Below are 21,459 nucleotides of genomic sequence, written 5' to 3' on the forward strand. Positions count from 1 at the left end.
CATGCCCTCCTTTTTTTCTGTCCCTGAGTGAGCGTCAGTGTGCGCGCTTGTGTGCCGGGTGGGAGGCGGGGCTAGCGCGCCACGGCGCCGATGTCACTGACTGCCATTGGCTTTTGACAGTCACGTGACCGTCCCTCCGCTTCCCTCAGCGGGAAAACGGAACTTTCCCTGTCGGCTGCAATTCCACACGCCTCCGCACGCCTGCGGAAGCGCCGACTAAAGCCGCGCTGATAGGGATAATGTTTCCCCTCAGCGCAGCTCAGCGCGGCTCAGCATGGTCTTTTTGACCATGGCCCTGGCCTTAGGCATGTGCGGCCAACTCCAGTCCTCAAGGGCCACCAACAGGCCAGGTTTTCAGGATATCCCTGCTTCAGCACAGGGGGTGGTCTTAGACTGAGCCACTGATCCACCTGTGCTGAAGCAGGGATATCCTGAAAACCTGGCCTGTTGGTGGCCCTAGAGGACTGGAGTTGGCCTCCCCTGGTCCAAGGTTCTACTCCGCAGTAATTATTAAAGCTTCAGCTCCCTCTAGTGGCTAAAAAAAAAAAAAAAGAATAGGTTCCACATTAAATACATTGAAATAGAAGCATGATGTCAAGGTAATGGGAATGTTAATTACTGTATATGTGCTGCTGACATGAGTCATTTCACAGGGTTCTACGATATTTCCTCACCTAGTTGTGTCGAGTACGTGTGAAATACATTCCCAAAATACTTGCCTCTTCATGTGTTCTAATCTGCCATTCAAGAACGAATGGAAGCAACAGGTCAAGTATTAATATATGCATGTCTTTATTTATATAACGCCATTAATGTACATAGCGCTTCACAGCAGCAATACACGTGACAATCATATAAATATAGCCGTAATCCTTTATTTACAATAAAATGCTGGTGATGTATACAGCACTGGTTTTCTGACCCCCTATCCTAATGAGCTCACAATGTAACCTCGCACACGGTCACACGCACTTAGAATTTGTTAAACTGAAATCTAAACGAGCCTTGCGACCCGGAAAAGTCAACCTCCAAAACACCCCAAATTAGTGTAATTTCAGTGTCCTGGAACAACAAAAAATATATATATTAATTTTAATAGCTCAACTACTGATTATTTATTTATTTTTTATCAGGGAGGCTGCATTGAAGTCAATTAGAAGAGGGGGGGGGGGGGGTGATGCCACTCTTCCCCAAGGCATTTAAATTAACCCTTACCTGGTCTCCGGCGGTTTCCAGCGCCGCGGGGTCACATGAAGTCATGTTGCCATGGCAGAAGACCCGGACACCAGGTAAGGGGGGTGCGCGGGCCGAGGGGCCCAGACTGAAAAGTTTGCGCACCCCTGAATTAGAATATTGATCCTTAATATCAATGACACCGATTCCAAATGATGAGGACATTTGACAAGTCTGCAATACATTGTTTTGTGTCACAAACAGCCCTGTGTTTGTATAGAAAGATGGAAACGAGGACATTACAATCTCATGCAAACATGGAGTTACACGTTTGTAAAAGTGTGTTCACCAGGGGTGGGCAACTCCGGTCCTCAAGGGCCACCAACAGGTCAGGTTTTCAGGATATGCCTGCTTCCGCACAGGTGGTGCAGTGGAAGACTGAGCCACTGATTGAGCCACCTGTGCTGAAGCAGGGATATCATGGAAACCTGACCTGTTGGTGGCCCTTGAGGACGGGAGTTTCCCACTGCTGGTGTATGTGAATCAGACTTTCAGGATACTGGCTAGTGTGTGGTGTGTATGCTCGGCACAAACATTCAACCTCCAGCTGTGTGCGCATGTGTGCCACGGGCAGACATCTTCGGGGACTCTTCCATGTAAAGTGTAGGCCTTAGCAGCAAAACCGACAGACAGACAGACAACCCAAACCGGCCAGCTGACTTGGATCGAGGAATTCTGTCACCAGCCCATGCATGAAAAAAGGAACACTGTGTCCCTCTGCCTAATACACCTTTATTTAACCCCTTCTCTGATTGAGAGAACTCGGAAAATCTAGGCTCTGGGCCGCCCTTGCCTGTGTAACACGATACAATCCTGGATTTCCACTCCTTTTTGCTGGGTGCGGTGGTTATGTTTGTATAATAGAGCAGGACGAGAAACAAATCCACCCTGAACCTCTATAGACTGTATCCTGAGCCAGTGATGGTGTGTTTGGTGCTAGAGAGATGACCATTTCTTTGTTATCTTTGCTTCACACATTGTATCTTTGCTGTTGGTTCTGATGTCACTTTCAGGTCCTGTGCACTTTGCTTTGGCCGCGCCGAGCTCTGTATCCCAGCCTCGTGCGCTCGAGCCTTTGCCCGCAGTGTGGCGATGCTGCACGTCCTCCGCCCCTCTCTGCCCCCTCCTTTCTGTAATGCTGTGCTCACACGGGCTGCAGGCTCTGGTTGGCCATTGTTGGAAGGATTTGCCTCCTCGGAAGAGCCGTCCTCTGATCCTTCTCCAGCCTCGCGGTCTGGGATTTTGCTCTCCCCTGGGTACGTGACGGGACGACCCTGCGTTATCTGCCGCCTCATCTTTGCTCTGCGGTTCTGAAACCAAACCTGATGGCAACACACAGCAGAAACTTATTCATAGTCCCATTTATTTAGAAGTCACCATCGTGCTCGTTAGCAAACTGACAACAAAAACTAACGAGAACATGCCAAATACTACAGTATTAGCAGACACTCCCAAATCTCCCTTCTCTAGCAGCCTATGCCTTGTGCTGTATTCCTCCACCAATCCCCAGGGCTACAGCTGTTAGCAGGAAATTGGTTCTGACCCGGCAGTTCTTATTTTCGTTATTACTAGCGCAGTCCATTATAACATACGAATAATAATACATTATACAGCGCCGTGCACACAACATTGAATGCAGGTAACATATTCAGACCCCCATAGAGTTCATAACCTAATTGTTGGGCACAGCGAGATTTATACGTTTACCTTTAATACCATCCACATTGTGCTTCACAATAAACTCAACAATATAACATGGCTGAGGTGTAATACATATTACACTTCAAGCACAAAAGCAAACATTAGGAAGAGGAGTCCTTGCCCCAAAAGAGTTTATAATCTAAGTCAGGGGGGCTCAACTCCAGTCCTCAAGACCCCCCCCCCCCCTACGGGTCAGGTTTTCAGGATATCCCTGCTTCAGCACAGGTGGCTCAATCAGTGGCTCAGTCGAAGACTGAGCCACTGATTGAGCCACCTGTGCTGAAGCAGGGACTGATTGAGCCACCTGTGCTGAAGTTGGGGCCTATTGAGCCACCTGTGTTGAAGCTGGGACTGATTGAGCCAGCTGTGCTGAAGCAGGGATATCCTGAAAACCTGACCCGTTGGGGGGAGGAGGGGGTCTTGAGGACCGAAGTTGAGCCCCCCTGATCTAAGTGACTTGCCCACTGTAATTACTCCCTTCAGTTGAACCACACCTGCACTCGAGCTTCGATCAGGTCCAGCTTAAGTGCCAGGGCCTCTCTCATGAAGAGGTCAGGGTAGTGTGTGGCCTGAAACGCCTTCTCTAGTTCGTCGAGCTGCCAGCTGCTGTAATTAGCGCGGGCCCTGCGCTGCTTCAGGGGGCGATCCTCACCTGAAGGGAAGAAAGCACAAAACAGGAGTCAAGCGGAGGCTTCTGCCAGAGCAGCCGGGATTAAATGCACAGAGGGATTCTGTCATCAGGTAAGAAGGCATCCTGAAGACACACACACACCGTCCCTCTGCCTAATACACCTTTAACCCCTTCTCTGCTTGAGAAACCTGCCAAGCCTAATGCGCTGGGCCGCCATTGCCCGTGACTGCGATGGGACCCCGCCGGGAATATTGGAATCGTTAAACAAAGAATAACAAGGTGGTGTTTCTGCTCGCATGGTCAATGCGTAGTGGGAAAAGAATGGACTTCTTAAACTACTAACACTTTGCACACACCATCCAGTTTATGTCTGTAAAAGATGTTCCCAGCCAGCAGATGAAGAAATGCATTATGCATTATGCTTGCCGTGAGTTTTCCTCTGAACACGTACACACATTCATGATGTGTTAGGAAATGCACCATTCGGTTCATTTTCAATCGTTCTTGGAATCGGTATTTAATGAAAATAATGTTGTCCGTTCCCGGGAATGTTTGTCACAGTAACCAGAAGACACCTTATTATTGCGATGTCCGTTTTGTATGCGTTTTCTTTATTTAGAAAGGAATTTTATATCCCTAACACAAGAGTTTCATTTAAATGTTTTTCCTGTTGTACTATAAATCAGAGATGCTGTTAATTGTGTGTGTTGTGTGCAAACACCCTCATTGTTACATGGTACAGTATCTCGCGCATTAATCCAGGGGGTGCCCTCCTCCAGTCCTCAGCCCCCCCCCCCACCCCCTCCAACAGGTCAGGTTTTCAGGATATCCCAGCTTCAGCATAGTTGGCTCAATCAGAGGCTTAGTCAAAGACTGAGCCTCTGATTGAGCCACCTGTGCTGAAGCTGGGACTAATTGAGCCACCTGTGCTGAAGCAGGGATATCCTGAAATCCTGACCAGTTGGGGGGGAAGTGGGGGCGCGGGAGTGCTGGAGTTGAGCTCCCCTGCATTAGGCTTCAATATTGAACACTGGCTGTTATCTGCGAGTCTACAAACACTACACAGGGCCTTAAAGGGGCAATCCCTCCTAGGACCGAAGTGATCTAATCCCAGTGACATGTTGAAGGAGTTTCATCTGAGTAATTATTACTTTTCTTACCCAAGTATGACACCTGTAGGTAATCTTTATTTATATAGCACCCACAATCTACAAAGTGCTTTACAAAAGAGACAGTACAGGAAATAATACAGCATGGAATACCCTTCCCCTCAATATCCGACCAGCACCCTCTCTATCCATCTTTAAGAACCACTTCATAACACACCTGCTTAAGGAAGCATATGAGTAGCTCCATGGCTGATAATTAAAACCTCATACATAAACCTTGGCCCCTTGCAGACACACTTACCAGAACGCCCTCCTACTGTCTCTGTACATTCTCCCTAACTACCAATTAGACTGTAAGCTCTTCGGAGCAGGGACTCCTTTTCCTAAATGTTACTTTTATGTCTGAAGCACTTATTCCCATTATGTGTTATTTGTATTATTTGTTATTTATATGATTGTCACGTGTATTACTGCTGTGAAGCGCTTTGTACATTAATGGCGCTATATACATAAAGACATACATACATACAGTAAATGCAAACAAAATCAGATAATAGGAAAGGAAATCCCTGCCCTGGAGAGCTTACAATCTTATGATGGGAGACTTGCAGAGACAGCAGGTGCGGGAATAATTGCAGTAGATGGCAGTGCTTGGTTACAACAGTTGGTAGGAGTGACTGTGGGTGTGGGACAGTAACCATGAGTGCGGGCTATTGGGATGCTTCTTTTAAGAGAAATGTTTAGAGTTTGATTTAAAGGTGGGGAGAGAAGGTGCTTGGCGTATACAGAGTGTGCGGGAGTTCCTTAGGTAAGGGGCAGTGATGGGAAAGGGTTTAAGGCGAGAGAAAACAGTAGAGATGAAAGGGGTGGAAAGGAGACAGTTATGGGTAGAGCGCAGGAGACGAGCAGAGGCACAGCGAGAGATCAGAGCAGATGGGGGGAGAGCCTTAAAGGTAAGGCAGAGAAGTTTGTAGGTGATCCGAAACTTAATGGGAAGCCAGGAGAGGAATTTAAGAGGAGGAGATGAGCAGGGACTATTTTGGGAGAAAGTTACATTATTTTTAGTTTATATATTAAACTGAAACTTTGTGGGGGGTAGGGGGATGGAGGGGTTGATTTCTTCTGGCAGCTCCCTTCTGTGATGTCACTGTGTGATCAGCAAGTGCTTGTACAGCCCGCGCCCCCCCCCCCTCCTCTCCTCCCCTAATCTGTATTGGTTCTCTGATAAGAACAGGGTGTGATCAGGGGAAAGAACACACTTGATTGACAAACACTTCTCCACTCAAAGGCAGCCGCTAGGAAATGAAACTGGCCGACTAATAGAACTTTAAAAGAAAGGACATGGGAGGAGATGATTAAGATAATTAAGAGGAGATAAACATTGGAAAATACAGGAGCAAGAAGGTCGGAGGAAAGAAGGAAGAGTCAGTGAAAAGGAAGGCAAGGTGTTACTGAGGGTTACACAGGAGCCAGTGTGACTATATTGGCCCATAGTTACTATGCTGGAGCACACCACTGTTACATGAATGGGTAGTACGGTGTCTTATAGCAAGAGACTCAGTAAATATGGCCCCTGATGTTTTTGTCTTCATTTTAACTTATTCAACGTTGAATTTGTGTTGAATAAATGTACTTTTTGTGTGTTATTGATGGAAATGCCAGGCCTTTTAATATATGGCCACCGTTAGTAATTAGCTTTTAGAAGAGTAGCTTGTGACGCAGCAGAAATCACGTTTGCGTTCTGTCCGGTCACAGATGACCCATCACCTGTCCCCGAAGGAATGAAACTATATGGCGCATTCTATGTTTGAAAAACAAGGAACCCCCAGCAGCAATGCGTTGCACGCCGCTCTGGCAGCGAAGGGGTTAAGCATACGTTAAACTGTTCAACAAGCACAAAGAGCTACTCAAGCTGTTACATGCCTGAATGTTTTCAATGTGTTTAACCATTGCAAGGGTCAAAATCCAAATAATGCAAAGGCAAACGGGGCCTTTCAAGTAGCACTCCTGGAAACCCTATATTTTTTTTGTTTATTTCAAATAGGTTTGAAAAAGGGGGGCCTCCGAATCTGAACTGCATTGATTTCAGCTGCGGGGACCCCCTGCTTCCCGAGATTCTTCCCTCCGTTGGGGGTGGCGCTTTCTCTCTGCGGTTTACATTTCCCGCGGGCCCACAGGAAGCCGCAAGGGATGATGTTATGGCTTCCTATTGGCCCACAGGATGCGGGTCATTTAAGCCGCCATTATGTTAGCCCTAACTAGCCCAGCTGGAGTAGGTATCTCGGAAAGCAGGGGGTCCCCCAGAGCTGACCCCATGCTATAGACCTATAAAAAATAAAAAAGTATCCGCAGGAGTGCTGCTATAAAGCTTTTATTAAATAACTGCCAATGTATGCACCCCTACAGATGCCCTTCTGCTCCCCTCCACTGTGCCACTGTATATGATCAGTCTGATCCGCCGGAGGCATCTGATGGGAGTTACCTGGGACATCACGGAGAGCCGCCAGGTGTGCGGAGAGCAGCAGAGCAGGCTTACAGGCATCAGAGGGGCTGCAGGGCTGGAAGAGCTGCAGTCCGAAAATGGGGGGAGGGAGGAAGATGTTGGAGAGCGAGGGCGATGCCAGCCGACCTGGGTACCCCGGACTGAAAATGTGAGCGGCGACTGGCAACGGGGACAGCGGGTGTCCTGGGTTAAACATGGTAGGGTATCAACTGGGCGGAAGAGAAGCTAGAGGGAGAGGAAAATCAATAAAAGAACAAATGAATATAATTGTTCACTGTTAAATATTATTATTGTTGATTTGTAAAGCACCAACATATGCCGTAGCGAGGTACAATGGGGGGAATAGAGTGCCATCAATTACATAAACAGAATGACATATAAGGCCAGACAAGCGCAAACAGATAGAGGGAATGAGAGCCCTGATCCTGGGAGCTTACACTCTAGAGGGGATAAGGGGCAATGTTGAAACAAAAGGTAAAGTGGCTGCTCATTGTGGGAACGGAGTGTACCTCAGGGTTGAGTATGGTCAATCCCTTAAGGTTTGGGGGTGAGTATCTTAGTGGGTGCTAGGTAGCGTGGAGTTTGGTTAGGATATTAAGGAGATCAGCAGACACTGTCTCTCTCCTTTTTCATTTCTTCATGCAGTCCTACAGTCTTTTCCCTTTGACTGCTCCCAACTTGTACTTTTTTTTTTTTTTTAAATAGTAATTGGGAACATAAACAGCCGTCTCTTTTATTTCACTAAATTAAATCAATGTTTCTATCGCAGTTCTGTAAAACAATATCCAGGTTGTGCAGCCCCCGTTCTCTAGGAGAATGTTCCTTACCTGTTTGTACAATCTATCCGAGAGGCTTGCAGAAGAAGTCCTCTTCTTAGGACAAAGCTGCAATTTGGCCTCAAGTGAGTCGTAGATTCCTGGAAACCTGGAGTCATGTAGCTAAAAAAAAATAAAATAAAAACACAGAAATCCATATGGTTACTACCGAATAATCCACATAAATTCTGCTGCAGCCAGGACTTCACATCAGACAAGCACCTGATGCAGGTGTGAACTAAAACTTGTAGGTCTTCGTACCCTAGTCTTCCTTCCAGGTACCCTCTCCTCAATCACGTGCTGCCAACCAGAGAGCTAGATTTTTTTAGTACTTCAAAGAGACTCTTCAGTCAATTAGGGGGAAGTGTGATTGAGAACCTGGGTTGAATTCCTAAGTAAATATTCATTCGTTAATGCATCTGCAGCATTGACCCAGAAAAAAAGAAAAGCTGTCACTGAAGAGATGCACTCACTCAGTCCTCTGAAAATATGTCCCTCAGTGCAACATTCATTAATAGAGGTAAATGTATGGAGCAGGGGCGGCCAACTCCAGTCGTTTAAGGCTACCAACAGGTCAGGTTTTCAGGATATCCCAGCTTCAGCACAAGTGGCTCAATCAGTCAAAGACTGAGCCGCTGAGTGAGCCACCCGTGCTGAAGCAGGGACTGATTGAGCCGCCTGTGAAGCAGGGGTATCCTGAAAACCTGACCTGTTGGTGGTCCTTGAGGACTGGAGTTGGCTGCCCCTGACAGTACAAAACTAGATTCACTGCAGCTTACGCATTTTACATTTACCTTTAATAATACTTAGAGGCGCAGTTTTTATGCATAGTTCAGTAACACACGGCTCCAAAGAACTTGGACTATACTAGTGTCAATCTCGGGCGCTGGTGGGGTCGTCAGGTGGCTTCTCCAAAAATACTGGACACAATGGGGAAAAGTGCGATGCGATTCTCTCTGAGAGAGACAGCCCTCTGCTTCATGCGGTTTCCTCCTCTCCTTGGCCACACCCCCAGGCTCCTAGCACCTCCACCTGATTGGCTGCATTACCCAGCAGCAGCCAATCAGGCTGCAGGAAGCTGCCCAGCCCCTTGGCAACAGTCCTGCTCTCTCTCCCTGCTCGGGGAAATCCCACAGAAAGACCCAAGCCAGTCAGGCCACGATGTCCAGTGAGGTAATACCGGACACATACATGTCCAGTATTACCTCTAATGTTTTACTGGGCAGTGTCCAAATACAGGACAGTCTGGTTCAATACTGGACACTTGGCAACCCTAGGCGCTGGGAACCCCCAGATCAGATCAGCGTGGTTCAAAAATCTGCTTCTCTGGGGAATCCTACTTATTCATTCAAATCAAGCAAATTAAATCAGTTGATAAACTTCTTCAATGTGTAGCTGTTTTCCTCACAAGCAAGAAGTTGGTGGGGGTGGGGGGACCCTTTGCAGAAGTTGAGGGTGCCACTTTGCAGAAGCGGAGAGCAGGCCTTGCTCAGCATAAACACTGGCGGGGGCGAGGTGGGGAGACAAACTAAAAAAAATACGAACCCCTAGAGTGTTACTGGGGTCTGCATCACATTACAAAGCAAAAGTCCTATCAGCTCTCAGAGTTCAAAATTCCGTTGACCTTATTCACAATCTAAATTAGAAACTGATTTTTTTAACCCCTTTTGTGCCAGAGGGTAAAGCCAGACAAGTGCCCAGCTATCACTCACTCTCTCTATTTAGCAATGACGTGTCTGATAGTCTTCAACCACCGCAGGGATTCCTATCAGGGGGCTCGGGAACCGCTATGGGTTTGTGCGGGTCACCAAGGCATGTCCCCCAAAAAATCTGTAATGGCATCTCCCAGGCAGTATAGCGGGTTCCTGAGCCCACGTGGGGCCTGCACACTTGGTAAGGCCCCATACTGCACCTTAGCGTGGGGGATATAGTGCTCATGGAGGAGCTTCCAATGTCACTCCCACAATGCTTTGTACCCACAGCAGCAAGGCATTGTGGGGCATGACTTTGGAAGCTCCCCCAGTGATTGGCAGCTATACCTCCCCATACCCTCCCCCCCCCCCATCCATGCTGCCTGCACACACTGAGAGGCAGTTTGGGGCCTTATTAAGCATGTGTTCCCCCCCACATGCTCAGGACACTATTTTGCCTGGGATCGGTCGCACAGTTTTGTTAGCAATAAAAATTAGAGGTTCGCAGAAGAAATATTTTCTAGCAGGGGGGGCGCACTACGTAAAAAAAGATTGAGAACCGCAGTAATACAGCACATCCAACTAAATTCTGCCTGCACATTAAAAACTATCTCTGCTTCTGCAGGGATTACCTCCAGAGCGCTTTGAACCCAGATCACTTTCACATGGAAGAGATTCTCTGGAACACAATCTAAAGCGTGACATTCCAAATCACTTACAAATAGCAGGTAATTTAATTACCTCCACTCACCTGCACACATTACCAAGCTGTCCACTGGTTCCATTCATCCAGAACCACGGCGCCTGACAGGCTGTTAGAACTCTGCTTTGTTCAATTAAATGCAGATTACCAGGTAGACACACAGCTCAGCCCTAGATAAAAAAAATAAAAAAACCTTGCACTCCCTGTAAATTAAATTGTACAGAAACTTCCAACATATATTAACCTTTGGTACGAAGTCTTTCTATCCTCTCCAAAGTGCAAGAGGTTTCATATGCAAGCCGAAAACCATTTTCCATTATAATACAGAAGCATACGCGCAGCCACAACTGGTGTGGAATCCTGGCCACACGTTACTGACACATTGATGTACAGAGAGCCGCAGTTATTTTACGCTTTGAGTAATAGACACCCCAGCAGAGCACGATCACGGCGCCCCGTTTGACAGGAAGAGGAGAGGGGATCCTCTTTCATTCCTTTGCCAGCTAGATTGCAGACTCCTCTAAAAATCAAAGCCACTACATCATGGAGCACCCCCAAATGGCTATAAGCTCCTAGACCCAAAGTGAATTCATTTGAGCGACATGTTTTAGGGGTCTCATCAGGCCCCGTTTTTTACCCAAAATATTCCCATTCGCACCCAAATCTAACACCTATAAGTATTTTTTATGTCATTTTTAAAGTTAGATTTTATAGGTTCACTGATCAGGATGGGGGGGGGGAGGGGTAGGGGATAAAAAACACTTGGTTTACAAACACTTCCCCATTCAGAGACCCCTAAGAAATGAAACTGGCTGTCAGCTCTTTTCACCTGAGATCTGACTCCAAGACTGTTCACGGTCCCAAGGTTCAACAAGGAGTGTGGCCGCTCCTCCTTCTCTTACCGTGCACCCCACAAATGGAACAATCTACCGGAGACTCTCTCAGCCACCACAAGTCTAAATTCTTTAAAAACTAAAGCTGTCTCACATTTTTATCTGGTCTGTAACTGTTACATATGCCTATAATATATATTATCTTTACCTGTGCATGCTATGTCTTGTATATAATGTATACCTTGTTCACTTATGTACCTATGTATTTGTAACCATGCATTATTTGTCATCAGAACGCTATGCCCTGGACATAATTGAAAACAAGAGGAAACTCTCAATGTATTACTACTGGTAAAACATTTTTATAAATAAATAACATAGCAATTGGCCCACGCGACCTGCAATATTTGGCGGCCAATTTCAGCGGAAGCTGAAACACCGGAAACAAAAACTAAGTATCTTGCAATCTGCTTAAATGTCGCACAGTAACTCATTCCACATGTGTGGCTTCTTTATTACACTACAGGCATACCCCGGTTTTAGGACACTCACTTTAAAGCTGCAGTTCAAGCAATATCCTGCATGTGTGTTTTAATAAATAAATCAGTTCTGTAGTAAGAAAAAATACTTTTAGCATTTTCTGTTTTAAAAAACAACAAGTTTGAAAGACCAATTTTCTTGTATTCTATTTTTAAAAGCATGCTTGTTGCTATAGCAACCATTTACATTCCCCAGATTTAAAGATGTCACCAAACTTCGCCGATCAATAGACGGAGAACGAATTGACCGGCAGCTATGCAGTTCTTTAGGTAAGTAGAGATTGCCCACATGAAACTATTGAAGTAAAAACAAAAAAAACTAAAAACAAAAAAAAACCGGGAGCTTGAACTGCAGCTTTACGTACACTCGCGAGTAGGGCCATATTTTCAATAGCCCTATACCCCTGTGTCCATACGCTCACTTCACGAGTACGGACACTTATTCTGCCCTACAGACCGCCGTTGTAGTGACGCGCTGATTCCCCTCGCCCAATAGGCAAACGGCAGCTCGCGCATGCGCCTGTCAGCACGTCCTGAACAGCAATACCGGCTCCCTACCTGTACCGAAGCATCGATAACTGGGAAAAAGGCACTGCTTCGCTTTAAGTACATTTTCGCTTTACATACATGCTCTGGACCCATTGCGTACGTTAATGCGGGGTATGCCTGTATTTTATCCAACAGGTGCTTCTTATGTACAATGTTTTGTTTAAATTCATGGACAATAATTGTGTAGACTTTGTACCCAAGAGGATGCATCATCTGCACACTCACTGTAACATTGCTTGTTCTTGGTTATGATGTGAATCTTATATTCTATATAGTGCTCATTTCTTCCCATCATTTGTTACATTAAAGGCAATTGATCACACAAACTGCACAAACATACTATCAGAGAAAGGCACGGAGAAGTTTGTCAAATAAAAACATACATACGTTTGGTAAAATTAAAAGTTTATTTATGAACCTTTTGGGGACACATGATCAACTTCTTTTGGTAATATGTTTTATATTTCCTGCATTAGAAGAAAATGCTTAATACTTGCTGCATGTGCCAGTTGCCATGTTAAACAAATACTCCCTGCATCAGTGGTGTGGCAACATTATTGCTTGAATTATCTTATGTCTCGTTTATACTGGTTAAAATCAGATTGTCTACAAGTCACTAACTGCTGGACCAGCATCTCAGTAACTTCGACCTGAAGATATGCTGAACACTTCATAAATAAGTTCGTCCGTTTAAGAGGAAAAAGGGGACAAAGCAAAATAAGTTTTCTAAAACAGAATTTATTTTTTTTGACAATGCAACTTAAAAAAATATTTTCCCCCTATTATATTATTGTAGGATGTAGGACTCTTCATAGGTCAAGTTGTACACAAAATTATACCGTTTCTTCTATGGTCTGGAAACTTGTAAAGTCTTAAAAGATTGTGTGCAACTGCAGGTGTGAAGAATACTCTACTCAAGTCGATGCATTAAAGCAGCAATGTCCCAAAAGTCAAAAATGTTTATTTTCACAGGATTTGAACCTAGATGTCACACGGAGCTAAACAGCGTTATTGCCGGCTCACGAAAATATCAAATTGTGTATTTCATGGACATTTAAACAGCTGTCCAATAGGAGGCTGCAACATGACGCTGTGGCTTCCTATTGGCCCCACGAGATTTGAGGCTATGCACAGTGGCGAGAAAAAGTCTGTGACCCCAATGATAATTACTGAAATTCCATAGTTTTTCCATGATAACCTTTTCTTCAATCAAAACCAGTGTTTTCTTAAATATCCAACAGGGTTTATATTAACCAATTCCATGTCTTTTGAAACAAAATGATGTATGAATTAGACAATTGGTAATTAAGAGTCAGTGTATGTGCAAAAGTACGTTAAACACTGGTTTTATCAGCGGAATTAAAGGAGATAATTAGAATCAGATGTTTAAATAATTAGATAGATCTTCAAGTGTGAGTTTGGGAGGCCCCACCCTATATAAACATCAGAAACTTTGTGAGTTTGGTCTTCACCATACAGGTGTGTGGAAACTTGTAATGCCTCAAATCAAAATAAATCTCTGAGAACCTCAGAAAAGCAGTTATATACTCACCGGTCTAGAAAGGGTTAAAAAAAACATTTCTAAGGATTCGGGGCTCCACCAATCCACTGTCTGACAAATGGAGAAAGTTCAAGACCACTCACTCTTCCCAGAAGCAGTCGTGCTACCAAAATCTCTCCAAGAACAAACCGGCAAATCATCCAGGAAGTCACAAAGAACCCAAGAGTAAAATCCAAGGATCTGCAGGCCACTCTCGCCTTGGCTAATGTGAGTGTTCATGACTCAACTATCAGAAAAAGACTGAGCAAGAATGGTGATCATGGAAGAATAGCCAGGAGGAAACCATTGCTCTCTATAAAGAACATTGCTGCCGTCTGAAGTTCACCAAAGAGCATATAGATGATCCACAAGATTTCTGGAACAATGTTCTCTGAACAGACGAGTCAAAAGGTAGAACGTTTTGGCCTCAATGAGAAACGTTATGTTTAGCGAAAACCAGAAACTGCGTTCGAACAGAAGAACCTCACCCCAACTGTCAAGCATGGTGGTGGGAGTGTGGCGGTTTGGGGCTTCTTTGCTGCCTCCGGACCTGGACAGCTTGCCATCATTGTCAACCATGAATTCTGTATTGTATCAAAAGATTCTAGAGAAGAATATCAGGCCATCCGTCCATGAGCTGAAGCGAAAGTAGTTCATGCAGCAAGACAATGATCCTAAACATACAAGCAGATCTACAAAAGAATGGCTGCAGAAGAAGAAATTCTGCATTTAATAATGGCCTAGTCAAAGTCCAGACGTAAACCCCATTGAAATGTTGTGGCAAGACCTGAAGTGAGATGTCCATGAAAGGAAGCCCTCAAATGTCACTGAGTTGAAGCAGTTCTGTAAGGAGGAATGGGCCAAAATGCCTCAAAACGTGAGAGACTGACCAGCAGTTACAGGAAACGCGCAGTTGAAGTCATTGCTGCTCAAGGGGGCGCCACCAGGCACTGAATGTAAAGGGTCACATACTTTTTCACACATGGATGTTGAATGTTGAATCATTTGTGGATAAATACATTTTGAAAAAGTAAAATGTTTTTGTGTCATTTGTTTGATCGGGTTATCTTATTCTATTATTAGGAGTTAGATTAAGATATAATAACATTTTAGGTTTGAAATATGTGAAAATCCTAAGGGGTTAAAACACTTTCTCGCCACTGTGTATGTATATGTATATATGTACAACACTACAAGTATCTAGGGAAGCACCGGGTCCCCAGGGCTGAAAATAGCACTGTTCAGCTCCAGGGGACCTTAGTCTTCAGATCAGTCGGGATTGCTGCTTTAAAGCAGCAATCCCCATAGAAGCAGGGAGTCTCTGGGGCCGACCGCCATTCTTTTCGGCTCCGGAGACCCCCTGCTTCCAGAGATACTTACCTCCATAGGGGGTGCCAGTGGCCGCTCTGCTCAGCTAGCAGGGATCACATAATGGCCGCTTTTCAAAGCTCCCGCGCCCTGTGGGCCAATAGGAAGCGGTGACGTCATCCGGTGAGGCATCCTATTGGCCCACGTGACGCTTGAGCTTTAAACTTGCAGGAGATACCAGCGCCCCATGCGGAGGCAAGTATCTCTGGAAGCAGGGAGCCCCGGAGATGAAATGAATGGGGTTCAGCTCCAAAGGCCCCCTGCTTCAAGCCTGTTCCAAAAAAAATTGCCGCTTGTATTGTTCTTTTAAGAGGTATAAATAACAATTTCCAACAAACCCGAGTCTATAAACAAGGTCAGCTTATTTGTCCCAGAAAGAAACATACCCCTCTTTTGAAAGGTGCATTTTATAAATCAAAGAGCCGAGCCCTAAACAGGCTTAGAACATAAACTACCATTGTTATCAAGAGGTGGCTTCTCCTGGGTATTTCCAAGGCATCTTAGTCTGTAACTGTATCTCATCTCCTGCCAGGTGGACGGTTTAGTTCTGGGTCGTCGGCAGAAGGCAAAAAGTGAGAACGGAAACTTCCCTTCATGGTGAAAAGCCACAAAATCGGTGTCTGGACTGCAAAGCAATCGCACTTTACACTTCAAAGGTAAGGCACAGAAAGCAGTTCGCAGTCGATGCATTCTTTAGTGTTCAACCAGTGAACCTCATGCGTGGTAAGAGGAAGACATACGAGGGCCTCTACAGCAGGGGCGGCCAACTCCAGTCCTCAAGGGCCACCAGCAGGTCAGGTTTTCAGGATATCCCTGCTTCAGCACAGGTAGTGGTCCTCAACTGAGCCACTGATTGAGCCATCTCAGCTGAAGCAGGGATATCCTGGAAGCCTTACCTGTTGGTGGTCCTGGAGGACTGGGGTGGGCCACCCTTGCACTACAGCTAGATCACACCATGCTTTGTGAAGGTGTGTCCAAGCCAGAACCCCAGGCCTATCCACAAGCCATTCGAAGGGACCTTATAGGAAGGTACTAATCCTTGAAGTGGGAGGCGTTGGTTTGAGGCTCTGTCTTAGTCTAACATCTTTTGTCACTGGGACATCTACCAAGGAGTTTACCGCATCACACGTCAATCCAGAGCCTCCGCGCTTCAGGGATTTAAACATACTTATTAACCATTTTTGCTTTCTAACACAGGTTGGGTGAGCGCAACGACAGGACTGTTAGAAGCTAATGCTTAGCCGTGCAAAATACATGTGTTTGTCCTAATGTTTTCATATATGAGGGTAGTACAATAAAAACGGTTGCCTGTGTGTTACTAGTTGCCGCATATTTGTGTAAATAAACTAATGTTCTGTCAAAAAAATAAATACATAAAGCTTATAAAGGAGCAGATCCTCCTGCTCTATTTTTTTTTTAACCCCCCGTTTTATTTACAGGGTGGTGATCGGGGGTCTCTTTCAGACAAACACCAATATTTTCAGCGCTCTGGGCCTCCCGGTCCCCCGAGATACTTACCGGTGAAGTTACCAGGTTTAAACTCCCCGAGGGGAAACAAAATGGCTGCCAAATCTCAGCCTGCACATCAGTCGTGGCTTCCTATTGGACGGCCGTTTAAAGCCCCTTTAAGAACCAGGAAGTAATACCGCTAACTTTACCAGTATCTCGGAAACCAAGGAGGGTGCCCGGAGCTGGAAACAGTGCGGTTCAGCTCTGGAGGAGACCCCCGGCTCCAATCCTGTACAAAAGGAAAACGGAGGTCAGTTAGGGGGCATTGCTCATTTAAAGAACATATTTGCTAACTTTAAATCTGCAGCAATCTTTCCATTGAAAGCCATTTAACAGAAGTAATATTTTTCAGATATATTCTGTCATTTTTACAAACAAGTTTCTCGTGTACACATGTGACAATGCAAGAGGAAGATATTTTAATATAAAACACAATGGCTCATGGTTTTCCTACAATCGCAGCTCCAATATATCATGCACCGTTAAAGAAAATAAAACGTTTGCTTATCTCTCCGATCCGGGACAACGCTCTCAGAAAACACACGGGCAGAGTGTTCATGACTAATGGGCCTGTTCATGACTAATGGCCTTGCAGGTTCATTTTTGAAGGGCCGTTGCGGTCGTATCTGTGCTACCCCTAATAGGAGGCGCTAAACTCAACTCCACAAGACCAAACCTTTGTCGATAAAACGGGCGATGATTAACAAGCAGGCGAGTGTTATCGTGTCCATAACGCCATCACTTACCACCTGTTAGTTCTGTTACGGTCGTCCCCACCTGCTGCTGCACAATTAAATGCTGGATATCGCTCAAGGCTCAACCCTTTTAGCGCTGGCAGGGCGTTTAAACGGCAACTCAATGTCTGCTGCTCTCGCTCAAAGAACAAATGTCTGCGTCCTTTCTCCTACCAAACTTTTCTTCTGCTTTTCCCATTAGCACTGGCCACTGCGAAGTGCAAGTTATTCCCTTTTTATATATATTTTTTTAATCTTTAAAAAGTTTACTATGCAACTATAAAGTTGGGCATCTTTGTAGAAAGGGAAGGTATACAGGGATATGCCAAATAAGTAAACATAGGAAGGATGTTGTTCCAGGGAGTAATCTGATTGCCAATTCTTGGAGTCAGGAAGGAATGTATTTTTCCCCTTATGATAGATATATCATTGGATGATATGTCACTGGGGTTTTTGTTTGCCTTCCTCTGGAATATACTGTAAGTAGGGATATAGGATAAAGTATCTGTCGTCTAAATTTGGCATAGGTTGAACTTGATGGACATATGTATTTTTTCAACCTCATCTACTATATAACTAAATAAAAAGAGCGTGCTTTTAGGGCTCTCAAAAATGGCGCTGGTCGCAATTAATAAGAGTGCACGGCAAATAGGTCATGGGTGGTTTTTAATACAAAAAAATAATAATAATGAACTAGAACAATACACAGGGATAGGGCAACGCTTGTGTTCCCAGTCACATACGTTCTTGAGAGAAGCGTCCTCACGCGGCCTCCATGCGGAGGACCTTCAGGGCTACAGAAATCTGCGGGCTGGTATCCATTTGTCCGTACATCCCAACCAAGAAAGCCCGGTGTAGCAGCACGGCCGCGTGCTCTGCAAAGTGAAGCAGACATCACAGTGAGCGACAGAGGACCAACTTGGGCTGCAGGCCCCAGGAAGGTCATAGGTATTTCAGCAAAATACAGGCATACCCCCCGGTTTAAGGGCACTCACTTTAAGTACACTCGCGAGTAAGGACATATTTTCAATAGCCCCATACCCGTCTCCATACGCTCGCTTCGCGAGTACGAACACTTATTCTGCCCTACAGACCGCCGTTGTAGTGACGCGCTGATTCCCCTCGCCCAATAGGCAAACGGCAGCTCACGCATGCGCCTGTCAGCACATCCTGAACAGCAATACCGGCTCCCTACCTGTACCGACGCATCGATAAGTGCAAAAGGGTAGTGCTTCACTATAAGTACATTTTCGCTTTACATACATGCTCTGGACCCATTGCGCACGTTAATGCGGGGTATGCCTGTATCTGCTTTTAAAATAAAATGAAGTTCTCGTTCCCGACACACGTTGGGAGTCAGTGAAGTCGGAGGTCTGTTAACTCCCGCTAGTTTGACTGCATCATGTAGTACGTTTCGGAGTAACAGAGATGCATTCCAATAGCAACTGGGACGCAGTTGCTATTTTCATTTAAAAATGCCCTGGTATTTCGTAAACAACTGGGGAAAAGCCAAGCCAATGAAAACAACATGCATAGAATGAGCAGGGAGCCCGATCAAGCGGTATTTAAAAGCGTTGTAATGGTAGCATTTTGCCAACGTTTCGCTCTAGAAACCTTCGTCACGACCAGGAGCCAATACTAAAAGGAGATGTCAGCAGGCAACTCTTACCCTGGCAGAGAATGGTGTACTCGGGCAGCTTCCGCAGGGCCGTCTGCATCACTTCAAAGTCTCTGCTACCCAGGCAGTACATAAAAGTGGGGAGGAAGTCGGCAGCAATGCTGGGAAAAGACAATCACCATCAACGTCAACATTCCCACATGCTCCACAGATGACACAATCCACACAGCATCTTTCTATCAGTCTGTTGCACAATTAAGGCACAAAGACATGTATGCTCCGTGCGTAACTCACAGAGGCAGAAAACAGACAAATTCCCAACATGAAAAATGAAATGATATTAGACATAACAAAAATGCAGCGAATCCCCGACCTCTGTCTCCGATTGTAATTTTCTTTCTTTTAACGTTCTAGATTGTTACCTCTTTCTACGGTAAAACTTCTCAGAAGTGCAGAGTAAACTAGACCCGCTACCCTTCATTTCTTAATCTCAAGTATGACAAATGCACGCGTTTCCCAACAATGTCATTTCCAATTCATAGCGTTAAAGGAGCAATCCAGCAATATCCTACGTGTGCGTTTCAAATCATTTCCGTAGTATTAGATAATACTTACTGAATTTTTTATTTTTTAAATTCAACTCTTTTAATGTCATTTTTAATGAGTTTTAATATACTGAGCATCCTTTGATTTCTAGAGCAGGTTTTAGCACACTTCCCCAGCAGTGCAAGAGCTTTGTAACACTTTCCTGTTTGTAATCATTTGTTAAACCCAGTGATTCAGTGTGGCGCTAAAACACAGTGATAGTGATATTTAAATAATATTAAATGATATATTGTGTAACTGAAAGAAACTCTCAACCTTCCAGGGAATATGTAATCATTTGTTGCCAATATTCCCAGCAGTTTGAGCTGCAAACTGTAACAATAGATAATATTACCGTAGTAATATAAGAATACATTGTAGCTGCTGAGTTACACTGACTGAAGGATTGCTTAAAACGGAGAGGCAGACATTTAGTGAACCCAGGGAAGCAGGATCTTTGCTGATCGATTACAGGAAAACTAATTGATCGGCATCTTAGGTAATTCATTTTCAATAAAGGTAAATCAAAGGCTGCGTATATTAAAGCAAAAACAAAAAATACATCTATAAATGTTTTTAAAGTGCCACTTGTACTGCCTCTTTAAAGGGAGAATGTATAGGAATACATTCTATCCGAATGCCCCAAACAAGGCTGTGATAGGATGTGTGATTAAATAGGGGGCAGGGTTACGGGTTAGAGGCCCAAATCCTTTTAAATATACAATAAGACTATTTGAACATATAAAAGACCCATGTCTACCACAAACAAAGCATATACCGTACTGTACGGCAGATCGCACTTACAAATAATGCTGTGCACACCTAAAACTGACCACATATTCCTCCCTCTCACCTGGGGTTGCATTGAATTGAACGTAAAGCCAAACTAAACGCCAGATTGCGACAGGATTCCTCTGTAGAGCTCATCAGCCTCTGAAAATCGCTCTGCAAAGAAAAAGGGGGGGGGGGGGGATCAGCGAGGTCTGCTCACTGGGTCTTCCCAAATAAAAAGCAGTGCCCTGGGATGGCTGTGCGGAACACGGAGTTGCCGCACGCTGAGCGCATAGGCTCACAGGAGCTGCTATATACAACCTGTCCTCTTGTTAATTTAATTCTGGCTTCCGCAAGGTGATGGCATTCCCTGCTGTGTAAATACCATTAAGCGTATCAGACACAGACCAGACCTCTGGAGAAATACAGTGATGTTTACAGTGTGGTAAAAAAAAAAAAAACTGCTCCCTTTATGGAGAAGTAGGATTTGTTATTAGCTGCAGTTTCTGCATCCACTCGTTGGAAATGGTACAGCAAAGCTGGGCCCCAGAGATCCAGACAAGATCACGCACATGACGTCAACACAGGACCTGGGTGTGTTTCTTACATAAACTGCTACACTTATTTCATCATCTCCCAACAGCTTCGGTCACACTTTCTCTTCACAACATCAGTGTCTTGTTTTAACGCAGAAGACAAACAAAGGACAACACAATGTTTTACATAGAAGGATTACCCATGAAAAACAGCAAGGGTTAAAATCTCCCCAGATCTCTGGATAAAAACTGAATTTACAATCGTTTTACTGGTTTCCTTATTTTCTCTAAATCAAAGCATACTGTACGTGGATTTAAAAAAAAAAATGTTTCTTTCATAACAAATTATTTTACACACACACACGCACACGCACACGCACACGCACACACGCACGCACGCACGCACGCACGCACGCACACACACGTACACACACGTACACACACGTACACACACACACGTACACACACGTACACACACACACACGTACGTA

The 21,459-nt window shown here is 44.9% G+C and overlaps 2 protein-coding genes across 3 annotated transcripts in view; both read right to left on the minus strand.

The window, feature by feature from the left end:
- Positions 1 to 458: 458 nt before the first annotated feature.
- LOC142463172 (uncharacterized) lies at positions 459 to 18,219 on the minus strand. Its single transcript, XM_075565566.1, has 6 exons — positions 18,202 to 18,219; positions 10,435 to 10,556; positions 8,005 to 8,115; positions 7,157 to 7,402; positions 3,429 to 3,586; positions 459 to 2,555 (listed from the first exon to the last, which is right to left on the minus strand). The coding sequence occupies exons 4-6, from the start codon at positions 7,371 to 7,373 to the stop codon at positions 2,193 to 2,195; spliced, it is 738 nt and encodes a 245-aa protein (XP_075421681.1). The 5' UTR covers positions 7,374 to 7,402; positions 8,005 to 8,115; positions 10,435 to 10,556; positions 18,202 to 18,219; the 3' UTR covers positions 459 to 2,192.
- The window catches only part of INTS1 (integrator complex subunit 1), a 60,042-nt gene continuing 56,690 nt past the window's right edge, over positions 18,108 to 21,459 (minus strand). For both annotated transcript variants that reach the window (XM_075565564.1, XM_075565565.1), the window contains 3 exons: positions 20,515 to 20,606; positions 19,128 to 19,237; positions 18,108 to 18,333 (listed from right to left, as the gene is read on the minus strand). In XM_075565564.1, coding sequence (XP_075421679.1) covers positions 18,221 to 18,333; positions 19,128 to 19,237; positions 20,515 to 20,606 — 315 coding nt within the window. In that variant the 3' untranslated portion in view covers positions 18,108 to 18,220. The remainder of the gene's footprint in view (positions 18,334 to 19,127; positions 19,238 to 20,514; positions 20,607 to 21,459) is intronic.

The sequence above is a fragment of the Ascaphus truei genome, chromosome 11 (assembly GCF_040206685.1).
Source record: "Ascaphus truei isolate aAscTru1 chromosome 11, aAscTru1.hap1, whole genome shotgun sequence".
Classification (NCBI taxonomy): domain Eukaryota; kingdom Metazoa; phylum Chordata; class Amphibia; order Anura; family Ascaphidae; genus Ascaphus; species Ascaphus truei.